The 27,451-nt window shown below is 36.3% G+C and overlaps 1 protein-coding gene across 1 annotated transcript in view; it reads right to left on the bottom strand.

Moving 5' to 3' along the window:
* Positions 1–27,451, bottom strand: part of KCNH8 (potassium voltage-gated channel subfamily H member 8) — a gene marked incomplete at both ends in the record, with an annotated part of 243,408 nt that overhangs the window by 32,861 nt on the left and 183,096 nt on the right. Inside the window, 4 exons of the mRNA XM_083379020.1 lie at positions 3,816–4,030; positions 6,287–6,536; positions 6,873–7,072; positions 13,058–13,255. Coding sequence (XP_083235146.1) covers positions 3,816–4,030; positions 6,287–6,536; positions 6,873–7,072; positions 13,058–13,255 — 863 coding nt within the window. The remainder of the gene's footprint in view (positions 1–3,815; positions 4,031–6,286; positions 6,537–6,872; positions 7,073–13,057; positions 13,256–27,451) is intronic.

A 27,451-nucleotide genomic window follows, 5' to 3' on the forward strand; every position in this document is an offset into this window, starting at 1 on the left:
TCTTTAATTGTACAGTCATCTCTTCAATCATCTGCAGAACCTCTTGCTTCCCACTCTTGGAGAAATATAATGAAGAAACTTATTCCACTGAGCTCTTTTAGTAGCAGTCTAGTATCATTAATGGGAGACTGTCCTTGAGAAAATGCTTGATTATTTCTTCTTCATCTGCAATTAAAAGAGCCTACGAACACCTTTTCAGAGTAACAGATTTCATTAAATGGGATAATAGTAGTTGTTAATCTGAGAGGCACTACTACCAGATTTATTTTGTCTCCCTAGACTAATATGGCTTTTCTATTACAATGTTTAGGAGAATTCAGACAAATTCTCCACCACAATTATGGGCAGAAAAAGTCAGTGGACAACGTTGAAAGGCCACTTATATTTAATAATTTAATGTGGATGGAAAAGCCCAAAAGCATTTATTAAGAACAATATATTTAATCTTGTCCCTTTGTTTTTTTGAAAGTATGTAAAAGGTATTGTGCAGGTTACAGAAGGTGTACAGCGACACTTTAGGCTGGAGGAGTGCACAGACAGATGGTGTGGGCTGGGAAGGGAGTGTATTAGTTCGTTCCTTCCTACTCTTCCCTTCCTTCTGTTCCTTCCTTCCTTCCTTCCTTCCTTCCTTCCTTCCTTCCTTCCTTCCTTCCTTCCTTCCTTCCTTCCTTCCCTTCCTTCCTTCTTTCTTTCCCTTTCCCTTCCCTTCCCTTTTCAGCAAAAGGTAAAGAGGCTGAAATTGGCTTGTTCTGTATTTTCTGTACTTTCAAAGATTATTGTATTATATTTGGACACTACATCTGATACAGAATTTAATTCAACATGGAAACTATTTGGGGCTCTAATTCTAGATATTGGCTTGTAGTGTATCTGAATTTTTTTACTTAAGTTTTAACATTTAAGTTGTAGATGACTGGTTAAACAAGAGTACAGTTTGTATGGATTAGGTATGACTGTAAGTTTTCACTTTAATTTACATTTTATATTGCACTAATTACTGCCAACGATAATGTGTACACTAACTCAGTTTTAATAATGATCACTAATTCTAAAATGATTTAAGATATTTAAATATGTAGAACTCATATATCATTATTCCGAGAATTTGTACTTAATTTAATAATAACTTATACATCTCATGTCTATATACTTTGTGCTTATATTCTTTTTTCTCTTATAACTTCTTTTTTGAATCTGCTTCTTCCAAATCAGCTTAACATATTCAATATTTATTTTTTAAAAAGGAAATTATTTTATGCACAAATCTTTTTAAAATATAACTGGCAGATAAGGTTAGGTCATCTGGAAGTTCCATTTTTGTCACAATGCAAGGACCCATTTGTTTGAAGGGACTGAAAATTATGAAGACCAATTAAAATAATTCCATGATTCAAACTTTCCATGAGAAAAATCCTGGAAAGCATAAAAACATGCGCATATTGTTCATATATTGACTTTATTAAAATGTTGTGTGATGTAAATTGTAACAAGTAAGAGTAGGAATGTCACAAAATATAGTAGTCAAGATGGTGGCCATGACAGTGAAATTAAAATTCTGCCTATTTTTATGGTGTTGCACATGTGATGTACATAAACATTAAGTGGAGCTTCAATCATACTATTTTGGTCGCCATCTTACGTTTTTGTCCATACCCAATAGATACCCCTGCAACTGGTTCTAGAGAGTAGTCCCACCTTCTTCAACCTATTTTCAGCTGCAGTCTGGCTAGTTTCTCTAAATCAGCCTACTACTATCAGATTGAAATATATGAAGCAGTGGGATTTAGATTTAGCCAATTAGCTTATGCAAATTTGTTCTGATCAAATCTATATGATTGGAAAACAAATATAAAAAATCCAATTAAAGATCAGCAGAGAGAGTAATACTTGATGTAATTTTGCTCTTTCATATCTACATATCTAATATGACTAGCTTATTTCAAGTTTGATTTCACAACAAATTTAACCTGACTAGTGACAAACATTACTTGCTATCCTGGTTTACAATAAGTAACCTGTAAAGCATACATCTGTCCTTCAATTACCTGGGAACAGCTCATAAGTTCTCCAAGCCTGGGAAGAAGATGAATTTACAGAACTTGCTAAACTATAATTCCCAGCATTCCTCAGCATAGGCCATGCTAATTAAGTCTGTTAGGATTTGTGTTTCATCAGCATTAGGAGGATATGGGTTCCCTATACTTTTATAACAATGGTTTATTACTGCTTGTCATGTTGAATGTTAAAATTGAGATTTAGTTCAAGAACAGGGAAGAACAACGACTAATGACCTTCTTCTACCAGTCTACTATAGAGAGCTTCCTCTCACATTGTATTGTGGTTTGCTATGCTGGCCTGACAGCTGCCGATAGGAAGATATTACAGAGGGTGGTGACCACAGCACAAAACATCGTGGGCTGTCCCCTGACACCACTGGATGACATTGTCAGGGCTTGCTGCCTTGGAAGAGTGAGGAAAATTCTCAGGGACGACTCACACCCTGGTCGGTACCTCTTTACTCTCCTACCATTGGGTAGGAGATATAGAAGTATAGCCATCCACACCAACAGGCTGAAAAACAGCTTCTATCCATGGGCTGTCAGGCTCCTGAACGAGAACTAACTCTATGTATGATTGATTTGCGAGGCCGGTGTGTTGTGCAATGATGTAACAAGATGGTGGGATTGTTGTCACTGTGAGTTGTGGTCGGGGGGCACGAAGGGAGGCTCAGCCAATCTCACTATATACATGTTATACTTTGATAATAAAGTTCATTCATCAAGAAGATGATGTAATTTTTCCATTTGTTAGGATTATTGGGAGTAGGATGGGGTGATGGAACTGAAGGAAATCATCACATCATCTCCCTGCCTACAAAATTCCATATTTTGAAGTTATTGGAGTGACAATGACTGAAACTTTTATAGAAGTTGCCATCCATTACAGGGTAATTCAAGAGCTGGCGCTGAGATGCTCAAAATATTATTGTATTCTCTGACACATTTCATCCTATTGCTATAAAAATATAACAGAGTGTAGCTGATTCCTAAAATCCATGGCTTATATAGTCTCTAACTTACTATTAAAAACTAGTTACAATATTTCTTGAGTCTTTCAGAGAAATCCTTAAGACTCTGGGGGTGCAGAGTACAGCTTAACTGAAAGAAAAGCAAGAAGCCAATTTTGATTCGAACAAATCTCTTCACTTCCCAAAACCTACTTTTTAATCTTTTCTGGCTACTGGGTTTTATTGGAATTGCAGACCCCTTAGCTGTGAAGTTAATCTCCTTCTCACTCTTGAGTGGACTATTTTGAAATGATAAGTTGCTTTTTAGGTTACAAAAGTTCATTACCCTTTAACAGCCACCCTATATTTTGTACTGTGATTCTCCTATGACAATATACTAACAGATACATTTTACCTGTTATATTGTAGGGGTTCTACTCTAAAATCCATGATGTTTTCAGTACAGATCCCTTCAGTGCTAATAATTGCATTATGCCTTTCAGCAAAATATGAAAAAGATTTCTTTTAACATTACTTTGAATTAATGTTTCATGGAACTAGTAAGAATAGCAAAATAAAAGCCTATGAGCACAAAAACCACACTAGAAGGAATTATTATAAAGAATAATCTGAGGTATAATTTTTTTAAAAAAATCAATAACTTACTTAAGCAGCAATTGAATTACCAGTCAAGCACAAGCAAAATTCATTCCAAAATGATAAAATTTGTTTATTCTGATAAATGAACTGCCAAACAAGATCTATTTTTGAAACTAGATATAGCAGCAGTCATGTTGACACTACTTACATCACTTTCATGGCCTTCCCGAAGATTGTAAGTGAGATCGTGCTGAATGTCTTCAACAAACTTATGAGCATATTCTGGGTAAAGATCTAACACTTCAAAGAGTCCTTTGAGAATAATACATTGAAGGTCACAATAGGTTAGAGCTTTCACATCAGCATTTGTTTTAATCACTTGGTCCTTAATTGAGAGGTTTGCTCCAATTAAATCTCCTTTACCTATGCAAAAATAATAATAGAAAAAGCAGGATGTCAATAAGTAAAAAGAATATCTTTATAGGCCAGCAGCCAAACCTAAACACACTGATAGGCATTAAAAAGAGTTCTACTATAGATTCTGCTATAGGGAAAAAAAAGATATTGGATATTTCACTACAGGACTGATATGGATTCACTGAAGAGTTTCCAAGTGGATCCTTGGTTTTGTTTTGTTTTTTTATAAAAAGTCTGAAGCAAAGTTTGATTTTCTTCCATGGATGGGATGGAGTAGCAATTGAATTCACTTACCCATTATTATGGGGTGGCCTTGAGGTCTTTTCTGTTTGTAAAATTTATCATTTCTGGTGAGTAAAGCAGTGCTGACAAATAGAGAATCCATGTGATCAATGCAACATTGCCATGGTATAAAACACAACAATATCAGGGCAAACATTTGTCTAGTGCACAGGTCTGCAACCCGTGGCTCCGGAGCCGCATACGGCTCTTTCAGCCGTCTCCTGCGGCTCCCAGTCCTCTGCCATGTGTAGTCCAAAAAAAAAAAGTGGGACTAAAAAAGTTCAACCAATCAATTCAAATATGCAGGGTAGGTGCATATCTTGCCATGGCTCCACTCTTCAGTCAAACCCTGTTCTACACATGTGCGCATGTACGCGCATGTGCACAAATTTTTTGCGGCTCCCAATTTTTCCTTTTGTGAGGGAACCGGTTCCGAGTGGCTCTTTCACTGTTTCAGGTTCCTGACCCCTGGTCTAGTGAATTATCCTGCTTTAAGTACAGTTGTAGACTGATCCAACTTAAAGCTAGCAGTCCTGCAGCAATCCCAGCATGGGAGTGGGGGGGGGGAGGAAGAGGATTATAAAAAGTTAAGATGGTAGCCACAACTGTCTGTAGCTACAAGTCACCATGTAGCAGGGCATAGTTCTGGGTTGGAGGAGTGTGGTTAAGACTATACCAAAACCATGGATATTTTTAGGAAGGCAAACTGCTCAGTGTATGACCAAAATCATGTAGGCAGAGGAGAGGAAAATGTTAGAATGCATCTGTAAAGTGGCATGTCCATGCCTTACATAGAGAACATGTGTGTGTATATATATATGTATGTGTAAGGAAAAGGAGGGGGTTAGGAAGGGCTGTTATTATTTCAGATGCTCTGGATTACTACTGAAGAAGACACCATCAAGTAAACAAAGGGTTTACAGAAACCATCCAGTTTGCCAAGTTTGGATACTCCAATCCTGGGATGTAGAAGACCAGGATCAAAAACAACATCTGACAGTATAGAAAGGCAGGAGGATGAACTATGTTGTATGTAGAAGATACTGAATAATGGAACTCATAAGTGTAAATTTTGGCTTGCTTGAAAGTAACAAACAACAAGACATACTTTTCTTGGGAATATTTTCGAACAGTATTCCAATAAGAAAGTATAGAATATCAATACAAGTAAATTCAAGTAAAGTTTCATAAGCCTGTGATTTTTTTAAAAAAGAATACAAAAATGAAGAGTATTAAAATTATTTCCAGCATTAAGAGATGCTTGATGATAGTTTTATATTCTGCTACCTAAAAGTGAAAACTTATAATAGAAAACTGCTTGTTTTGTGATGGAATAACTCATTAATTATTACTTGACCTAGAGGAAAATATGCATACTACTCATTGCTGAACACTAATGTGAGGTGGAATATGATATACTGATAAAAGAGTTGGTCTAGGTTTAGTATAACCCAGATTCAAATATACCTTTAAAGCCGCACTGGTTAACTAAATCTATTTATTTTCGCAAGTGTGCAGCTCTGAGGAGAAACTAAAAGAGCAAATAGTATGTATGCTGTGTAACCCTGCCACTGGATTTATAGTGCAATCTGTTCTACAGATTGCAAGAAATGGCTTAATGCAATGTTTTTCAAACAAGCTTAAAATGTGGATTTTAACTTCCAGAATTCCCCTTTGAACTCATTCATTCAAAAGGGAGCTCATCAATTTATCAACTGATTCCAACAGTCTCTGTTCAGTCTGGAGGTAAATATTTCTACATCTTATAGGACAAATAGCTAGGTGGAATGGAAAGGCCCAAATAGTGGAATGGAAAGGCCCAGCAGTGGTTAATATAGGCTGTTGTTGCTCTACTGATGGTAGTCACTGTGCAGACAATTAGGGAATTTCTACTAGGGTTAAGTACAAAGCTCTTTTCTCTCATAAGCACACCAAATCCTTTATTACTTTTCACAATAATGAGCACAGAGGAAAGCTTACCTAGAATTGCCAGCACCATGCTATCTTTTAGAACTTCCATGGAACCTGAGCAGACAAGATAGATAGCTTGCAAGGCATCTCCCTGCCGGAGGAGGTACTCCCCAGGAGCACAAAAGGAGGTTTTGATATGCAAAGACAAAGACCTGAGGCAACCGCGACTGGCACACTCAAAAAGGGAGAGTTGCAGAATCTCCTTGTTCAAGTGCATGGTGATGTCTGAGCGCAGCTCATCTGGAAAATCTTTAAGAAGCTGTCCAGAGGGGGAAGACATATTTTGATTCAGTAGTTGAATGGTTAATAGATTGGAAAGTTAATGTTAATAAAGTTAATATGCTAATATGTAACAGTTAACCCTGTTATATTAGCTTATCTATTTTTACAGTTATTAAAATTAAATTTTGTTGCATTTACTGATTTATTGAAAGTGCTCTTCAATGGGGGGAGAAGTGGTCACATTTGGGGGACATATTTGGAATTGGATATCTGTTTTATTTTTATGTTTTATGTATGTATTGTATATGATTATAATAGTAACTAAATAGATATTTTCCAAAATTGAAATAATAAAACAAAACAAAAAAATTACCTCATGGGAATCTATTCCATTATTGACAGACCAAGTGGTTTGGAAATATTCCAGCATTCTTTGCTTTAATTGCTGAGGCAGGTGATGGACCCTTATAAAATCTTTGAGATCCTTAGTTCTTGTATGATAAAGGGACCACCTGGAGTACATCCGCTGAATGATAGCAGTCACATTACCAAAAACCAAGGCGTGCATTAAAGCTATGAATATAGAAAGTACATTAATAAAGTAAAACACATTATTGAAACAGGCCTGACTTTAGACTAAGACCAAGTAGGCACTGGCCTAGGGACCAAAGCTTAGGGAATCCTTCTAAAAGTACAAATCTTTGTGTCGCTGGAATATATATATATATAATAAGTTTGAAATGCATATCAGTCTCCCTTTAATTCTTTGTTAGCAATCTAAAAAAATTACACAAATATGAGCTGTCACTGTTGTGACTACTGCCTGTCGATGGCCTTCGGTTAGGCTGAAACAGGAAATAAAGATTTGTCCCATGTTTGGGGCCTAGCAAGGTAATCTAAATAGTTAACAAGCATGTAACACATATCTCCCTTGCTTCTCAGCTAACAAAGTGAGATAGAGCTTGTGGCCTAGAGGTAAAAACAACTGCCTAATGTGCAATCAGCCCAGGTTCGAATCTCAGAAGGGTATGGCTGACTGATGAAAACAAATGTTTGAAATGCATATCAGTCTCCCTTTAATTCTTTGTTAGCAATCTAAAAAAAATTTACACACACACACACACACACACACACACACACACACACACACACATATATATGTCTTAAAATATGAGTCTCAAGTATATTCATATTCAAAATAAAAAACACAGATCACCAAGACTAAAAATTGTATCGTTCTTGTTTCTGTCGGGCTCGTTGACAGCTGTTTAAATTTTGGCACTCTACTTCTCTCCTCTCGCCCCACCCGTGTGGAATGTGCATTTGCCGCACAATCATCTCGCTGCTTGTCTGACAGTTCTATATGTGATGCTGCCCATTTCGGTTGTTCGTTCTCCCTTGCTGTCATCATCACTATGCACATTGGTCACAAATCCTTCCTTGTTGCCCATTGGTGTGATCTAACTCCTTGTCATTTGCTCTAACGCTGTGTTAATTATGATCCTCCATTCACCTGTTCATGCTGAAATGGGTCTGTGGTTGTTTCATCCTTTCAGTTTTCTTGCTTAATGATTCTTGCTGGCACAGTATCTGATAAGCTGGCAACAGCTCAATATGCCGGTTAATAGAATGTTGATTGGATAGCCATGCCTCTTTTAACAGGTGGACACCCTTAGTGGCATCATGAGCAATGACCCTGGCCTCCACAAAATTAAAGGTGTGATTGTACTCCATGGTGTGAGCTCATACCTGGGATTGTTGTTCTTGTTTAATGGCCAGTTCATGCTCATGAAGCCTTGTTTGAAAGCATTTCATGGTCTCACCCATATAATTGCATGCACAATTATTACAGTTGATTTGATAAACAACTGATGACATCTCTCTCATGGGTAAGGGTTCTTTGGGGCACATTATTTGTGTACGGAGAGTCTGATTGGGTCTATGCGCCACTCTGATATTGTGTGCTGATAATATTCATGCCGCTGTCTCTGACACACTGCGAATATAGGGATATGTGGCCCAAGTGGTAGTAGTTGTTGTTCTATCATCCGTAGTGCATAGCAATCATTGCTGGTGGTAATGTTGAATAAAGTCAATGGAGTATGTATTCTGTAAGCATACCTGATACAGGTATGCATGCTCCTTGGCTTTTTTGGTTGCTGTGCTGCAGTGTGTGTTTATTCTGTTAAACAGGGTACGAATACAGCCAATTTTGTGGGTGGTGGGGTGGTTACTGTTGCTGTGGAGTATGCTATCCGTGTGGGTGGATTTGTGATAGATGCTAGTGATCAGTGTGCCATTGTGCTCGTGACGTATTAGTATGTCTACGAAGGGTAAGGTGTTATTCACTTCTTCCTCTGCTGTGAATTGGATGTCAGGGCTGATGAAAGCTAAGTTTTAAATAAATGTTTAGTCTTGGTGATCTGTGTTTTTGATTTTGAATATATATATATATATATATATATACATACACATATATACACACACACATATATATACATATTATATACATACATATACATATATATGTGTGTGTGTGTGTGTAAATTTTTTTGGATTGCTAACAAAGAATACATAACAAATACTTTATATATATATATATATATATATATATATGTATGTATGTATGTATGTGTATATATATATATATATATATATATATATATATATATATATATATATATATATATATATATAAACAGATGACTTATACCATTTAATGATTTGTTGAGAAAGCAGTCTGAAAACATAGAAATTCATAAATTTGCCTATGAATTTTACAAATATGTTATCAGAGATTATAAAAGTCTAGAGTATATATTTAGAGTATTACTTTGCTGTGTTACTTTCTTTTGAGCTAAGTATTGGTATGCATTGGAGAAGGGAGTAAGAAATGGTAAACTAAAGAAATTAAAGCAAAATAAGAAAATATAACTGAATCTTACAACATTCACTCTTTTCATCCTTGCAAATCATCTTGCTTTGTAACTTATCCTTGCAAATCACCTTGTTTTCATTGGATCCCAGTCATACATTGTCTTTTTTCTTTAAAAAAATCTGTTTTTATTGAACTCATCACTTCAATTTTCCTAGTTTTTAACCTATTTACAATTCCTTCATATATTTTTATTCTGAAATTAGATCCTGGCTCATTCTCTCCATACAACGAAACCATCTCAATGCACTTGCATATGGATCATTCAGTTTTGTATTAATTCATGTTCATTCATTTCCCCAATTGTCCCTGATATTAGCCAATATGGTACAATGACAAAGTGGTTAGACTGACACAGTGGAGAAGCAGGTTTATATCCGTCTTCATCCCCAAAAGCTCATTTTGGAATTTTAGAGGTTTAGAGCATTCTCGTGGAAAAGAATGGAGAAAGAGATATCTTAAGGTCCTGAATGAAGGCAGAATACACATCTAGCAATTAGAGTTTGTTTATATTATATCTTTTCTAAGTATTCCATTCCCACTGCATTCAGCTTAATTTTAGTTTCTTCCTCACTTGCATATAACAAATCAGGCAGCAACATGTCCTTATTGACATTTTTACTTTTTTTCAACATATTATATATTTTTTCCTTATCTTCATTTTTTTAAGCACTTATTCTATTACATGTGTTTTCCCCTACATCTTTCCCCATGTCATTCAGTTAACAAAATTGTTTTCTCTTGGATCATATACACTCAGAATGTAGCATAGTCTTTGCTAAAAATCATACCTTGTTCTTCTGTTATCCACATTCAATAGAATATAATATGCAACTATCACCATCTCAGGCATTCTTAAAGTTATATGCCTTTAAAACAATGTATACATAACTACAGTTCATATTTTATGACATACATTTTAGTCCTTTTACAGATAATTAAATCTATACCTTTTCCTTCCTGCTAAGACCAACTCAGATCATTCCTTTTTTCTGCTTTCTCTTAATTTTCCAATATTCCTTTCCTTTCCTTTCCTTTCCTTTCCTTTCCTTTCCTTTCCTTTCCTTTCCTTTCCTTTCCTTTCCTTTCCTTTCCTTTCCTTTCCTTTCCTTTCCTTTCCTTTCCTTTCCTTTCCTTTCCTTTCCTTTCCTTTCCTTTCCTTTCCTTTCCCCTTCCCTCTTTCCCTTCCCACTTCCCCCTTTATTCTTCTTTGTTATGATTATCATCAGACAGATTCCAAGATATTGTCTTTCAGTACTCATTATGGTATTGGTCAATTATTTGTATAATTATTATATCATTATGCAATTATTATATAATTCTCATATAATAATTTGCCTTTAACCCCCCCCCCACCAAACTGTTTCACATAATATTTATGGACTACCAATATCTATAACAATTCTAGGCACATTACAGATCAATAGAATAGATCCCACATCTCATCGATCAGCATGTTTATATTCAATCATGATGAAGACAACAAGAAGATAGAACATAAGGAATAAGTATTTATTTTTATTATTTATTCATTAAATTTATTTGCCATCTCATTTTGAAGTGACTCCGGATTTTTTAAAAAACATCTAGAATATAACATTTATAACTTAAATGGGACAGTATATGTTACCTACAGGTGTTCTCGACTTAACAACCATTCATTTAAAGATGGTTTGAAGTTCGAAGTTACACTGAAAAAAGTAACTTATGATCAGTTCTTGCACTTACGACCACGGTAGCCTTCGTATGGTCATGTGATTAAAATATTAGGTGCTTGGCACTTGGTATATATTACCAGCACCCTGGTGTCATGTGATCACCATTTGAAACCTTCCCAGCTGGCTTCTGATAAGCAAAGTCAAGGGGGGGGGGAAGCCAGATTTGCTTATTTGTAGCATAATTTACTTAACGATTGCAATGATTTGCTTAACAAGCATGAAAAAAAAGTTTATAATATCAGGCATGAGTCATTTAACAACATCCTTGCTTAGCAGTGGAAATTTTGGTCCCATCTGTGTTCATAAGTGAAGGACTACTTGTATATGCTCATTATGCTGATCAATAATTTTCAAGTGTAGTAAAAATATAATTATTCAAATGTTAATTTTTGTTTTGCTACCAATATGTACGTATAAAATGATCTAAGTAATATTTCAGGAAAGATAAATATTTAGCATTGGTTTCTTCTAGCTATTCTAGATAGAAGCTAAGACAAAAATATCCATCAATGTTCTGCCTATAAAGAACCACTGAACAATAAAGTATAATTATGAATAATTTTACATATATATTTCTAAGCAAATAAAGGATTATTTCACTTATGTACATTACGAGAATATTATTTCAGAATTTTTCACCAAACAACGTTATTTCCATATAACTATATCCACATAAATACGTCAGTTTTAATCTTTCTTTTCTTTCTTTCTTTCTTTCTTTCTTTCTTTCTTTCTTTCTTTCTTTCTTTCTTTCTTTCTTTCTTTCTTTCTTTCTTTCTTTCTTTCCTTTCTTTCCTTCCTTCCTTCCTTCCTTCCTTCCTTCCTTCCTTCCTTCCTTCCTTCCTTCCTTCTTTCTTATTTATTTACGTACTTACTTACTTACTTACTTACTTTTTGGTTCCCTTTATCCTCTTGGTGAAGACCTTTGGATTGGCTCTAAGGCAAATTTCAAGCTAAATCATCTGTCTATTCTAGCTACTGAGTTTATAGCTACTAAGCAAGCAATACAAGACGGAATCTAACAAAGTTACATTTCAATCCTATATAAAGCATTCCCATTTCAGCCCCTCCCCTCATCCATTTGGTCAGATGTCAGGCCCTTCCATGGGAAAGGGAACTCTCCTTGGTTTTATGGTTATTGCTTCCTTTTTTGTTCAAATGTTCCCTGTTGTTTGAAGATGCCTAAAGTCTATCCTCTCCCCCCCCTTCGGAGAGATGGCAGAATCCCCAGAATAAGCACATTGTTCTACCTATACATTTATGAAATGTGATATAAATGGATTCTGACAGCAAGAGCATGGATTTTTTTGTATACTATAGAGTATATAGAAATAAAAATAGAAGCTAACTAATATTTCTGTTACTGCGTTAACATCCACAGGACACTTCCAGTTTATCAAAAGACTCCTGGGCATGCTGATTTCATACAGGAAACAAATATAGCAAGTATATTTGAAGAAGAATATCTTCAAATTCTAACAGGAAACACATAGAATGACAGAGGTTGCCTAAATGTAAACCCAGTATGTTTGATGTCAAGATTAAAAACTTGTCTTCTTGTGTATAGGCTACACGTTAATCAAATACATGGTGTTAGATGTATGTAATGAATTAGCATTTTAGAGTGCTCCTAGTTACAGTATTTTAGAAAGTATATATGTATACACCTTGAAAGAGTGACAAGATAGTATTTGCTCTGGTCAGCCGGTAATGGCATAATGTTACTTTCAATATTAATGGATGGTGCTAAGTTAGAACCAACTGTTTACTATTTAGATTTTTTTTAAAAGTAAACTAGTGTTTTGAAAAACAAAATGACTTTTTGATCATATCCTCCTTCAAATGAAGTCTGATACTGAGAAATACATTTTTAAAATCATATTGCTATACACAATGTTTACTTACCCCCAATCAGCATTGTGCAAATGGAAAAAATCTTTTCAGCATCTGTATTGGCTGAAACATTGCCAAACCCAACACTGGTGAGGCTGCTCAGTGTAAAATACAGGGCAGCAATATAGGCACTTCTGAGTGATGGGCCTCCTGATGTGTTATTGCCAAGATATGGAGATTCCAAACGTTTTCCTAGTTCATGAAGCCAGCCTAGGGAAAAGGAAGCACAATCGTCATATATATGTATGCATGTGTGTGTCTGCATGTACATATACATATACATACATGCATACACACACACACACACACACACACACCTTATTTCCACTTCCAAAATGATATATCACTTAGACCAGACATGTCAAACACAAGGCCCGGGGGCCAGATCCGGCCCGTGAAGAGGTTTCATGTGGCCTGCGAAGCCATCCTGGAAACAGTGAGGGAACGGCCCCCACTGCCTTGGCCCTGGCCCAGAGACCCTCCTCCTGCCAGAGACCCTCAGATCTGTCCCACTCCTGCCCAGGCCCCCATAGGCACCCTTGATGCGAACGATGTAGAGCTGGCCATGCCCACCCAGTAGGCCATACACACTTTAGCCACGCCCACCCAGTAGGCCACGCCCACCCAGGCCACACCCACCTGGTCCCCTGAGGGCAACCGCAATGCTGATGCGGCCCTCAATGAAATTGAGTTTGACACCCCTGACTTAGACTGTGGTTGTCAGATTAAACACTTCAAATTTAATGACACAAATCTCAGCTTAAAACTGTTGGCAAAATACTAAGAAAACCTACACCGACATGTGATGAATCAAGGAAACCACTTGCTATATTGTATGGATTTGGAAAGACTATACAACTAAGTAACTGCAAATATGTGATGTTTATGTATTAGTATGCTTTAAATTACAGAATGAGAAGGAAATTAAATAGAATTCACATGAAATTGATATGGTATTGGGAAAAATATAACTCTAAATTAGTAAATGCTATGTTTGCATTATTTTTAAATAGTTACTGTTTATTTTAAATAGTGAGTTTATTTTTATAGATTTTGTTCTACTTAATTTTTGTAGGCCATCTGGAAAACTTTTTGTGAGATGGATCAGCCAAATAAATAAATAGATAAATAAACAGATAAACAAGCAAATAAAATTGAGAAGATAGGATTTTCAAAATACCTAACCAACCTATTACTGCACGACAACATTACTGAAAGAGTACATATCAAATATATCCATCCATATCATGCTAAAAACATTGAGAAAACTGCTGTACATATAACTCATTAGAACAGTTAATATCATACACTTGTAAGACTTTTCTATTTTTTGTCAAGCCTAAGTTAGGTTAGGTCTTTTAACCCTTTTATATTAGCTTTGGTAAATTTTATTTACCAATCAAAAGTACTGAAAAGTAAAATCTATTAGAATCTTGCATTCTTCTACTTCGTTGTTACCAAATGCTTAACATCCATAATCACAAACACTTCTTTACCCTAAATAGCATATCGTTGTAAAATAAGTATATTATTCCATATTTTCTGTTCTAGGTAATATGGCTCTTCTTTGGATTTCATTCTAAAAGAAAAGCATGTTATAGAAAGAAATTAAATCGGAAGTGAGAAATAAAGTTTCCTTGTATATTGGATGGCAATCAAATGGTTATAGCTCAATAATCATTCTGGTTATTTTCTAGTATACAGGCAGATGGAAATGAAATGTTGTTTTGTCTGAAGCATGTGTCTTTCAGGGATCAGCTAAGCTACATAATGGATTGCAAATAACACAGATCAGCCCAGTGTACTTGCTCAAAAGGTTTAAAGGGCAATTAGCTCTTACATTTCAAACATATGTTGAAAAAGTATCAGAGCTAGAGCAATCATAATTAGACAGAAAACTCTTATGATGACGCCAAAAGATTCATTTTAATCATTGTTACAAATTCAGTGAGACTGGATGAACTCTACTGTTCTGTAGATTTGTCACATTAGGTAGGGAAGCTCCCCAGCTAGAGTTTGAATATTTACTATGAACATTTGCCTTATATACAATAAATTAAATTTATATTAAGAACTGAATATATACTTTTTAATTATATAAATAAATATATTTATTAGAAAAAAAGCACTGGGTATTGTACTGATAGACAGTGCCACATAGTACATCTGGACTTAACTCTGTAGAGTCAGCACTCATATCTCCTTGGAATAGCTTTATCTTGCTTTCCCTGTACAGCTCATGGTTTTTGAAAGCTCATAACTAAATACATTTGATAGTTTGATCAAGTGTGAAATGCAAGTATTAAGAAAGTGCATGCATGAAGTAGAAAATTCTCAATCCTAATCTTGCAGTAACCCACAATTGGAGTAACACAGGGCATGAACAATGCAACCAAGGACAATAAAAAGCATCAAGATGATTAAAAAAAATTCAAGAAAGCTACATGAAGTTCCGTACAAATCATACAGGCAAGGACTATAAAGAAATGAAGTATCACTGAGTCACAAATAGTTTCTGGACTTATATGAGAGGGCACTTGAATAGGTTCCTGCGCTAATTAGTACATCACTTGATTTTTTTTAAATCCCATTTATATCCCGCCCTTCTCCGAAGACTCAGGGCGGCTTACAATTTAAGCACAAACCAATGTGCTTAGCAATAGCCTTCATTTTATGTATATGCCTGCTTATTAGGGCTTTCGCCCCCCCCCCAAGCAGCATTATTACAGAGTCAGCTTATTGCCCCCAACAATCTGGGTCCTCATTTTACCTACCTCGGAAGGATGGAAGGCTGAGTCAACCTTGAGCCTGGTGGTATGCGAACTTTTCACTGAAAGGTTCTTAAATCAGATAGCCCCTCCAATCAGTGCATGAAAGAACACATTGAAAAAATTCAGAGCATATCTTTGATATACATTTGCCACATTCTAGACCAACATAGATCTCTTCCTCCTGGATGTTGCTAGAAAGTGCTCTAGTATCACTGATAATCCCTATTTTGCCACAGCTATTATGCAGGCAAATGGTGCTGTCTTTATTTATAGAGCATTTTAAGGACAGGGATTATTGGATTCCCCACTTCTCTTTTCCTCCCTTTGCATCAAATGTCTCTAGGCAACAGAAATAAAACCCTCTAGTGGTCATTCTTCTTAGTATGGGCTTGGGGATGGGGGAACATGACTTTGAAAAATTGGAAAGTTTAAAATGGTTAGTAGGAGCTTGGCTTATAACAGCCCATAGGAGCCAACTGATCATGTGAACAATACAGTGGTCAATGAAATGTACCAGATTATATCCATGGCAAAAGGTGGCAATAGAAAAAAACAGTTTTTAAAAAGTCTAATAGTTAAGTAGTACTCAAGATTGCCTCTGAAATAGCCTGGGGACCAGATGAATATGACAAGATGAGAACACATTTGAATAAATCGTTCTGATTCTTATTCACAGCAAAACTGTAAGTTTGAAAGACAGTGAATTATTAAAGAGACTAAAAAAGAATGAAAAGACTACAGCTTAAAGGGGCACCATACAAGCTATGACATCTTTATCATACATGATAAAAACTGACATTACTGATACCATGACCATCATCAAGAAATGTGTCTCCCAAATAATTTTATTCTTCTCAGATATGTTTGCAGTGTTTTTACTGAACTTGCTTCATTAAGGTTTGTCATGCAGCCAGTCAGATGGTGAAAATGGAGTTTGTCCACCTATCAAGTCCTTCCCAAACATCCCAAACATGTGGGTGCTTAATCGTGTTAAATTTATCATCACAAATGGTGAACTGTTTTGTATAAAGCTGCCTTTTGCAATTGATTGGTAGTGATTTTGTCAGTGCCATTATCATCATTGTTGTCATTCAGGTGATGGAATTGGTGGTGACAATATGTATAAAATCTATTGAGCTCTGTTCTTTATGGTTTTTCTTGTTCACCTTTAATCTCTTTGGCTGTAATTTGTACCTACTCTATACCCAAGTTTTTATTGGAGGGAATGATTATCCAAGAGGAAGAACTGCTGGAGTTATGTAAGACAAAAATATATATCCACCATGTATAATTCTAAATCATTTAATGAAATAGCTTAACATATGTAGTAGGAGGAAGAAATTTAGTAGTGTTATCACTGAAGCCAAGGCAACAAGATGATATTGAAACATATAGAAAAATTAATGAAATAAAAGTTTTTCCTACTGTTTCACAGATAATAATGTAGGGGCAACTATTTTTCCTGGCTGGAATTTGCACTTCAACACTGACAGTTTGAAGAGTGGAACAGAATATGTTCAGCCTTTTCACTCTTTCTTCTGGTAAGAGGAGGTTGGCTAAAGGTAGTAAGATGTCTACTTCAAGGCCTATAGCAATCTGGCGACTGAATTTCTAGAAATGAGTAAGGAGGGTGCAAAGTAGACACCTGTGACATAACAGATTCCATCCTGCACTGCACTTTTGTTCCTATTTACATGAAAATAAAAACTGTTTTTAATGAAACTTACAGTCTAGTAAGCATGTTAAGACTTTATTAATCCTCAACTATATTTCTTTGAATTACATAAAATAAACATTGGTTACAGTTAAATGATTTGAAAGCTAAGATTTAAAATCACTTGATTTTATGACGGTCATTTTGTCTCAATTAAGCCTTGAAAAATTTTCAAGCAATGAAAATGAAGTCATTTAAAATTTAGCTTGCCATTTATCATAGAGGTTTCCCACAGCAATTTAACCAATAAAAATAAGTGTCATTTCTTACACTTGTATTCCAAAAGGCAGAACTAAAGAACAACTGGGTACCACTCACTATCAGAGATTTCTCTTTATGACGAATGAATAAAGTTCAGTAGAGACTATGGAACCCAAAATAGAATAGAACTAGTTCAGTTAAATTTGCTTCTGACCTTACAATGCTATATTTTTTATAGATTTTATTCTAACCTTCAGCATTCATTTTGTCACAGCTTGCTATCAAAATAGTAGACCTCTTTTCTTTTCGAATAAGCATTGCCAACCCTACAACATTAAAAAGCATGACAGGTTTCTCCAAGTTAATGTGATTGGTTTAAAAATAATGGATTTCATTATCAGGAAAAAGATTTATTATCAATATTTATGACATTTTGCAATGACCTCCAAGTAGTAATTAGCAAACAAACAAAACAGTCATACTTTTCATTGTAACAGTAAATGTGCATCAAGACATCTAAAATTTTGGCCATCATGAAAGGAAATATCTAATCAATAAAAAAAAAGATTGCTACAAGGAGCATATCCAAATATCAAATATCTATTCCATATGCAACAACAAAGTCACACTTGAAAATAGGTACCTTGTTGAATATAATGTAGAAACTAATACCAAATCATAAAGCAGTCCTTGTTCTTTGACCAATTGCTTAGCAACTATTTGAAGTTATGACGGACCTCTAAAAGATACAATCTTGTTCAAAAGTTCCAACAATTGTCCCTGCCCATGGTCCTGTTACTGCATTTTGGGTGATTAGCAACCAGTCTCATTTATGGCTATTTGTAGCATCTCATGGTCATGTGACCGCAATTTATGAAATTTATGAAAATTGGCATTTTCCAGCTTTTGGCATAATGCCCCACAGAGAACAATAAGTTTGCCTAATGACTGCTGTGCTCACTTTACAATTGCAATGTTTGCTTAACTATAAATAAAAGTTGTAAAAGTGGATCAGACATGTGAGTGTCATGAGCAGCAACTATAATTGGCAGGCTCCATTATAGTTCTAAGTAGAGGACTACCTATACTGAACATATATGGTGCAACAAGGCCAGAAAAGCACGAAAACTGGTGAGGCTGAAAGAACTTTAAGGCCTTTAAGGCCTTAAAGGAACTTTAAGAGATTGAGAACAAGGCATGTTTCCTCTTATATGATATGAATTATTACCCTCATATTCCAGCAGATTGCCCTATTCCGCAGAAGATGAATTAATTCATTTTCATCATAATCTCAAAAGAAATTATTCTGAATTTATTTTTTTTATCTTCTGAATAAATATGAGGTTTACAATCACATTATTTTTATCCTTATTTAAATATGTTATCAGCAATGTGTGAAAAGCTGGCATTGTATGCATTCTATACAAATCTACAGGATGTGTGATGCTTTTAGGCAAAGTATGAAATGTCTGTGTTATTTTAATATGCTACATATTTTCCCTAGGCATTGTATATAATACCTAGGCATTATTCAGAATGGCAAGAACTATTTAGGTAACGTATGAAAACAGAGTTATGGAAAGGGTTAGGGCTAGGGCACAGGTCTGCAACCCGCGGCTCCGGAGCCGCATGCGGCTCTTTCAGCCGTCTCCTGCGGCTCCCAGTCCTCTGCCATGTGCAGTCCAAAAAAAATAAAATAAGTGGGACTAAAAAAAGTTCAATCAATCAATTCAAATATGCAGGGTAGGTGCATATCTCGCTTTGGCTCAACTCTTCAGTCAAACCCTGTTCTGCACATGCACGAAATGTACACGCATGCGCACACATTTTTTGCGGCTCCCAGTTTTTCCTTTTGTGAGGCAACTGGTTCCGAGTGGCTCTTTCACTGTTTCAGGTTGCTGACCCCTGGGCTAGGGTTAAAATTAGAGGCAAACCCTAACCCTATTTTTTATTGAAAAGATGTATATGAAAATGAATAGAATAAATGCAAAATAAAGTACACAACTTTCTTACTGAAGAAAAAAAAAACCACAATAGAAAAAGACCAATATTGATCTACTTGTTACAACAAGAAAGGCTAGAATGGCATTTTACTGGATATATTTTATACTTTGCCAGTTTGCTTTTTGGCATTGTATAGAATGCCTAGAAAATGTGAGAAATATTGTTTCATACTTGGATGTCGCTTTTTTGGCATTGTATAGATTTCCTAGGCATTCTATAAAATGCCTAATTTTACACATTGACAGTAACATATACATATTCAAATTCTGCCCCAATAAGTCCTGTTTATAACCTTATTTATTTTCACTCTGGATATCTTGCAGATAGTTTCTTTTTCTATCAACCAAGTCATCTTCCTCCTTCCTATTATTACTTCTACTTTCAGCTTTTCTGTTTTTCTCTGCTTTTTACTTTTCCTGTCAGTCTCTTTTCTCTATAGCTAAACAAGTGCTTGTCAAAAAAGGCTTCTTTAAACTTATTACTACTACTACTACTACTATTATTATTATTATTATTATTATTATTATTATTAGTAGTAGTAGTAGTAGTAGTAGTAGTAGTATTTGCACAGTCAGCCAGATGTTCAGACTAGATTTGGCATTTTTGTCTACCTATGGAGTCCTTACCAAGGACCTGGGATAGGCAGATGTGGATGTTTGATGGTATTACAGATATCATCGCAGGATGGAAGCAGTTCCTACTAAGGCCACCTTTTGCAATTGACTAATGACGAATTTGTCAATGCCAGTGGTGTTCAAGTGGTGCTCCAGTTGTTTTGGAGACGCCTCTTACTATTGGTACTACCCTTGCTTGCCTTTGCCACAGTCTTTCTATTTCTACTTGTAGGTCTTTGTATTTTGTTATCTCCAGTTCTTTCTCGTCTATTCTGCTGTCTCCAGGCACTGCCACGTCCACTATCCAGACTTTTTTGTCTTTCTTATCGACAATTGTTAAGTCCAGGGTGTTATGTTGCAGTTGCTTTCTGTTTGAATTCTGAAGTCCCAGAGCAGTTTAACTTTATCGTTTTCTATGACTTTATCTATTTTATGATCCCACCAGTTCTTGTTTCAAGCAAATGATATTTCTGCAGATCTTCCAATGTACCATTGTTGCTACTTTGTCATGCTGCTGCTTGTAGTCAGTCTGTGTGATATTCTTGCAGCAGCTTACAAGGTGGTCCACTGTTTCTTCAGCTTCTTTGCATAGGCAGCACTTACTATCTGTTGCTGTCTTTTCAATTTTGACTTTGTATGCATTTGTCCTTAAGGCTTGGTCTTGTGCAGCCAGAATTAGTCCCTTGGTCTCTTTCTTCAACTTTCCTGCTCCTAGCCATTGCCAAGTCTTGTTATTATCTGCTTTCCCAGCTAATTTTTTAATGTACTGGCCATGTAGTGCTTTGTCTTCCCATGCCTCTATTCTGTTCTTCATTTGGTCTTTCTTGTAGGCCAGTTTGGTCTCTCCAGTAGTGAGTAAGCCTTCCTGATATACTAATTTCAGTGCATCTTCATCATTGTCCTTCAGGTATTCTTCCAAAGCCATTTCTTCTTCTTCAACCATCTGATGTAATTGCAGCATTGCACGTCCACCTATTTACCTTGGTAGATAGAGCCTGTCAATGTTACTGTGTGGATGAAGGACATGATTCATTGTCATTATTTTTCTGGTCTTCTTATCCATTGCTTTTAGTTCTGCTTGAGTCCAGTCCACTATTCCAGCTGTGTATCTAATGACTGGAATTGCCCAGGTGTTGATTGCCTTCATGGTATTTCTTCTATTGAGTTTGGACTTTAAGATCTTCTTTACTCTCTTTATGTATTCATCTCTAATCTTTTTCTTGACTTCAGTGTGCTTCATGTTGTCAGCTTGAAGGATACCCAAGTATTTGTAGTAATCTTCCTCATCCAGACTCTTAATGTTATTTCTGTGGGGCATCTTGATTCCTTCAGTTTTCACTATTTTTCCTTGTTTGAGAGTAAGTGTGGCACATTTGTCCAAGCCAAACTCCATTGCAATATCTTGGTTATATATATGGACAGTATTCAGCAGCGATTCTATTTCAGATGATGTTTTTCCATACAGCTTCAGATCATCCATGTAAAGGAGGGGGCATAGTCTGACAGATGTTTTTGATGTTTGATAGCCATGTCCTGAGTTATTCAGTATTGTTGACAGAGGAAACAGTGAAATAACAAATAATAGTGGTGATAATGAATCTCCTTGAAATATTCCTGTCTTGATATTAAACTCTCCCAGTCTTTTACCATTGACCTGCAACTGTGTCTTCCATTGTGCCATCGATCTTTGCACAAATTTTCTGATGTTTCTACTGACTCCTGTTATTTCTAGACACTTGATTATCCAGTCATGTGGCAGAAAGTCAAATGCCTTTTTGTAGTCAATCCATGTCACATTCAGGTCGGTCTTCCTTTTCTTGCAGTTTTCCAAGATCATTTTGTCTATTAGGAGTTGATCTTTTGTTTCTCTGCTGTTGTACTGCATCAGCTACCTCACCAGTTAGCAATTTGAAAGTAGTTGATAAGCAGGTAATTGGCCTGTAGTTGACAGGTGTTGCCCCTTTTGCTGGATTTTTCATTATTAGGTAGGTTTTCGGACTTGTTAGATATTTTTCAATTTCTCCTCCTTGTAGTATATTGTTGTACAGCTTGGCAATGAGTGGGTATATACAGGTGAAACTCAAAAAATTAGAATATCGTGCAAATATCATTTATTTCAGTAATGCAACTTAAAAGGGGAAACAAATATATGAGATAGACTCATTACATGCAAAGCAAAATAGTTCAAGCTGTGATTTGTCATAATTGTGATGATTATGGCTTACAGTTCATGAAAACCCCAAATCCACAATCTCAGAAAATTAGAATATTGTGAAAAAGTGCAATATTCTAGGCTCAAAGTGTCCCACTCTAATCAGCTAATTAAGCCATAACACCTGCAAAGGGTTCCAGAGCCTTTAAATGGTCTCTCAGTCTGGTTCAGTAGGAATCACAATCATGGGGAAGACTGCTGATTTGACAGTTGTGCAGAAAACCATCATTGACACCCTCCACAAAGAGGGAAAGCCTCAAAAGGTAATTGCAAAAGAAGTTGGATGTTCCCAAAGCACATTAATAGAAAGTTATGTGGAAGGGAAAAGTGTGGAAGAAAAAGGTGCACAAGCAGCAGGGATGACTGCTGCCTGGAGAGGATTGTCAGGAAAAGGCCATTCAAAAGTGTTGGGGACTTTCGCAAGGAGTGGACTGAGGCTGGAGTCAGTGCATCAAGAGCCACCACACACAGACGGATCCTGGACATGGGCTTCAAATGTCGTATTCCTCTTGTCAAGCCGCTCCTGAACAACAAACAACGTCAGAAGCGTCTTACCTGGGCTAAAGAAAAACAGACCTGGTCTGTTGCTCAGTGGTCCAAAGTCCAACTTTTGCATCTCATTTGGAAACCAAGGACCCAGAGGTCTGGAGGAAGAATGGAGAGGCACACACTACAAGATGCTTGAAGTCCAGTGTGAAGTTTCCACAGTCTGTGTTGATTCGGGGAGCCATGTCATCTGCTGGTGTTGGTCCACTGTGCTTCATTAAGTCCAGGGTCAACATAGCCATCTACCAGGAGATTTTGGAGCACTTCATGCTTCCTTCCGCAGATGAGCTTTATGGGGATGCTGACTTCATTTTCCAGCAGGACTTGGCACCTGCCCACACTGCCAAAAGCACCAAAACCTGGTTCAATGACCATGGGATTACTGTGCTTGATTGGCCAGCAAACTCGCCTGACCTGAACCCCATAGATAATCTATGGGGCATTGCCAAGAGAAAGATGAGAGACACGAGACCGAACAATGCAGAAGAGCTGAAGGCTGCTATTGAAGCATCCTGGTCTTCCATAACACCTCAGCAGTGCCACAGGCTGATAGCTTCCATGCCATGCTCATTGAAGCAGTAATTGCTGCAAAAGGGGCCCAAACCAAGTACTGAGTACATATGCATGCTTATACATATGCATGCCGATATTATTCTATGTGCACTCCTTGTTTTATTGATTGCATGTAATATTCTAATTTTCTGAGATTGTGGATTTGGGGTTTTCATGAACTGTACGCCATAATCATCACAATTATGACAAATCATGGCTTGAACTATCTTGCTTTGCATGTAAGGAATCTATCTCATATATTAGTTTCCCCTTTTAAGTTGCATTACTGAAATAAATGAACTTTTGCACGATATTCTAATTTTTTGAGTTTCACCTGTATAACAGATGTTTCAACCAAAACCCATGCAGTTCATCTTCACCTGGTGCTCACCAATTTTTGATCTTCCTTGCATTTTTTTCTACCATTTTTGTTGTTATTACTAGTTCTTTCATTTCAACTTCTGTTTTATTTGCATCCACCTCTTTTAACCAAGCCGCATCCTTGTTGTCTTTCTTTGGGTTATCCCATATCTGCTTCCAGAACTGCACTGTTTCCTCCTTGTCAGGTACTGACTGATTCATTGCAGTTTCTCCATTGATGGATTGGTAGAAATGTTGAAATTGGAGGTTCTGCCTATAATTTTCAATTTTTTTACTTCATATCTACTGATTTTCCTGGCTATAGCTGTTATTTGCTGCTTTATTATTTCCAGTGCTTCCTTGATCTTCCTTGTTTCTAAGTGGTATTTCTTGATTAGGTATTCTTTGGTCTTCTGGTTCTTCAGCTTCTTTTCTTTCATCTGTTCTAGCTATCTTGCATATGATCTTAACTTGCTGATCTTATTTTCTAGTTTAACTTTCCATTTTTGTGGTGCACTGTTTGTTTGTTTTTCTTCTTTGTTGATTTTGCACCCCAGGTATTCAGTTATAACTGCAGCTATGCTGTACATTAATTGGTTTGTTTCTTGCAGTGAATTGGTGCTTATACTTGATATTGCAGTATTTGCAACTTTTAATGCTTGTGCTAGCTATTTCTTTGGAACAAGCTTCAATACAGGCAGCTTTATTCTGTTGTTTTTGTACTGTTCTAGATGCTCAGTTATTCTTTGTTTCAATTCTTTTATTTCTTTAGTTAGAGGGCTTTGTTCCTCCTGAGGAAGAGGTGCCTGGTTTCCAAATGAGAACAGTTGTATATCTCTGCTGGAATCCTTCACTGCCAACTCCCCCTGGCTTGCCTCTACATTCTGAATTACTTCTGGCAAGGCTTTGATTTCTTTGCCCTGGGTAAAACTTAGCAGTTCGTCCAATTCTATTTCTGTGAATACTTTATTTCATAATATAAATCGGTGTTGATCTGCTAGTCTCTGTTCTGTTATTTCTGATTCTGGATTTTGTTCTTTCCAGAACTGGTGCATTCGTTTTAGACAGTGCTTTTTTTGTAAAAGAAAAAGGTGCCGGAACTCACACATGTCATACAACCCACCTTGCCTACCCTACAAGGTTCCATCCAAAAAGGTGCAGGAACTCTATTCTGAGCGTTCTATGACAAAAAAGCTCTGATTTTAGATATCCTCTTCTTGTTTGACTTGATCTGTAACAACAGATCTTATTTCTTTGTTTTCAATCACTGTATATTTGCGACGGGTAAACACCTTTTCTTCTAGTAGTTCTGCAGCTGCTGGCCCTGGTTGCTCAGCCAACAGTCCTGAGTCCTGTAACCCATTTTTCACCAGATATCCAGAAACTCCAACATCTAGTGTGGACCTTGTTAACCCGGGTGACATCCGAGCCGATATGGCATTCTGAAATTTACGTCTCACCATATTTTTTTATGGGAGAGACACTCTTTGTCTGACTCCTCTGATGAGACCTGTCCAGTATGGTTGAACCTCTGGCATAGCTCTCATCTTCCTCAGAGTACACAAGCCCCACAACCACGTCAAGGTAGTGCCTCACTGGGGGTTGTTGTTGTTGTTATTGTTGTTGTTGTTATACCAAGGTATATCTCAAGGCAAGGCCTCAGCTGTGTCAGATCTAGGAGTCTCTATGGTCACTGCTTGAGGTAACAGATCAAAGGAAAAGCTCTTGGTTTAAGCTTTCTTCTCATATACTTGTTTCTTTGGGCTTATTTTTTTGAAGCTCAGAGGAACCTCTAAACAGTTGAATCCTGATATGTAACCTGGAGTAGTAAAATACTACATGTTAAAGATAAATTCATGCTTCTGCTTTGTACTGACACTTGGAATGAATACAGTATATTTTATTGAATATTTCATTTCAATTTCCTTTCATTGAGAACAAGAAAAGATTTAATTATAATAAAACAGTTAACATTGTTCTTTCTTTAAATGCATGAAGTTTATTTATAATAAGGGAAATTAGAAAATTTAATTTAATAGCTACTGTTCTGTAAATATGTAGTCTTTTTTTTAAAAAAAGCTCCAGCTACCACAGGAGTGCTATATTCTAAAGCATTACTTTATAATACATACTTTTTATTTATTTTATCTTCTGAAATTATATCTACTTTTAAACAAAATTTTAAAATCACATTAGTTTAGATGGTAAAAAGATTGTAGGAGATGATCAGGCTGAGCCCGAGGGAGGGGGTTCAAGCGTCAGTTTGGAGTCCCTTCTTGCCCACAAGAGGACTAAGTCCAGCCCACCTTGAATTCCACTGATTCTTTTTTACTACCAGTTCGCCTTGACTGTTAGTAGTTCAGATTCTTATAGAAAGATAGCATGGAATAAACTTGTACTCATTTGAATAACCTTAATTCCTGATTTCTTGCACCTGACAGTAATTGAACTTTAACAGCTCTTCAACTACTAGAAACAATATTTTTAAAACTGTATTTTAAAATGGACTTGAAACAAGTAGAGTACTATCCAGCCTGTATAACCATTTTTTTTACTTCCTATAATCAGAGGTTTCAAACTGCTGGCCTGTGGGCCAGACATGTCATGAGGAAACTGCGCCCACCCTATTGCCGTGCCCACCCTATTCCTGATACATTGCGCGATGTCACATGACATCGCAACTTTGACATGTCTGCTGCAGATCAATGTGGAAGCTTATTCAACATTTATTTTGTTTCAATCTATGGTATACAAATTAATGAAAATCTTTACATTCTTCTATATATTCTCTTTTATATATGCAGGGTTTCTACTTGATGATAACCTCCTTTAAAGTCAGATCTTTTACATTCAATACATAAATGGCAGCTGGGCAGCTTTTTTTCCACCACTAACAACTTAATAAAATGAATCTAATCAATGTCCTGCTAAATATGATTTTGTCAGTTTCCAGAGTGCTTCATAACTAATGTTGTGGAATTAAAAGAATGTCAGGTAATCAAGATGTGATGACTTATATAAAGTATTGCTAAGATTGGAAATGCAATTAACATTGTCATTCCAGTTTTATTGGAGCATTAGCTCTCCATAAATTCCACTCAGTGCAAAAGCTGCCAAGAAAGGTGAAGTAACCACCTGAAACAAATCACCTTAAGTTTTATGCAAAGGCAGAAAATTGCATAATAGAAATTACTTGTTTATTTATATTTCAGAGTGTTGTTGCGGGCTGAACTAGATTATTGTTGATATTTTGGTGATATTTAAATGCTAAGATACATAATCCGAATGACATAATTGTAATGATGTAGGTGGAACACGAAATAACATAAACAGAAAGGTCCTGCTCCCTTAAGTGACTTTATTAGAACTGGAATTGGAAGCCAACTGAGGAAAAATTGGGAAAGAATTGGAGTTGGAGTTAAGCAGAAACAT

This window comes from Vipera ursinii, assembly GCF_947247035.1.
Source record: "Vipera ursinii genome assembly, chromosome: Z".
NCBI classification, from domain to species: Eukaryota; Metazoa; Chordata; class Lepidosauria; order Squamata; family Viperidae; genus Vipera; species Vipera ursinii.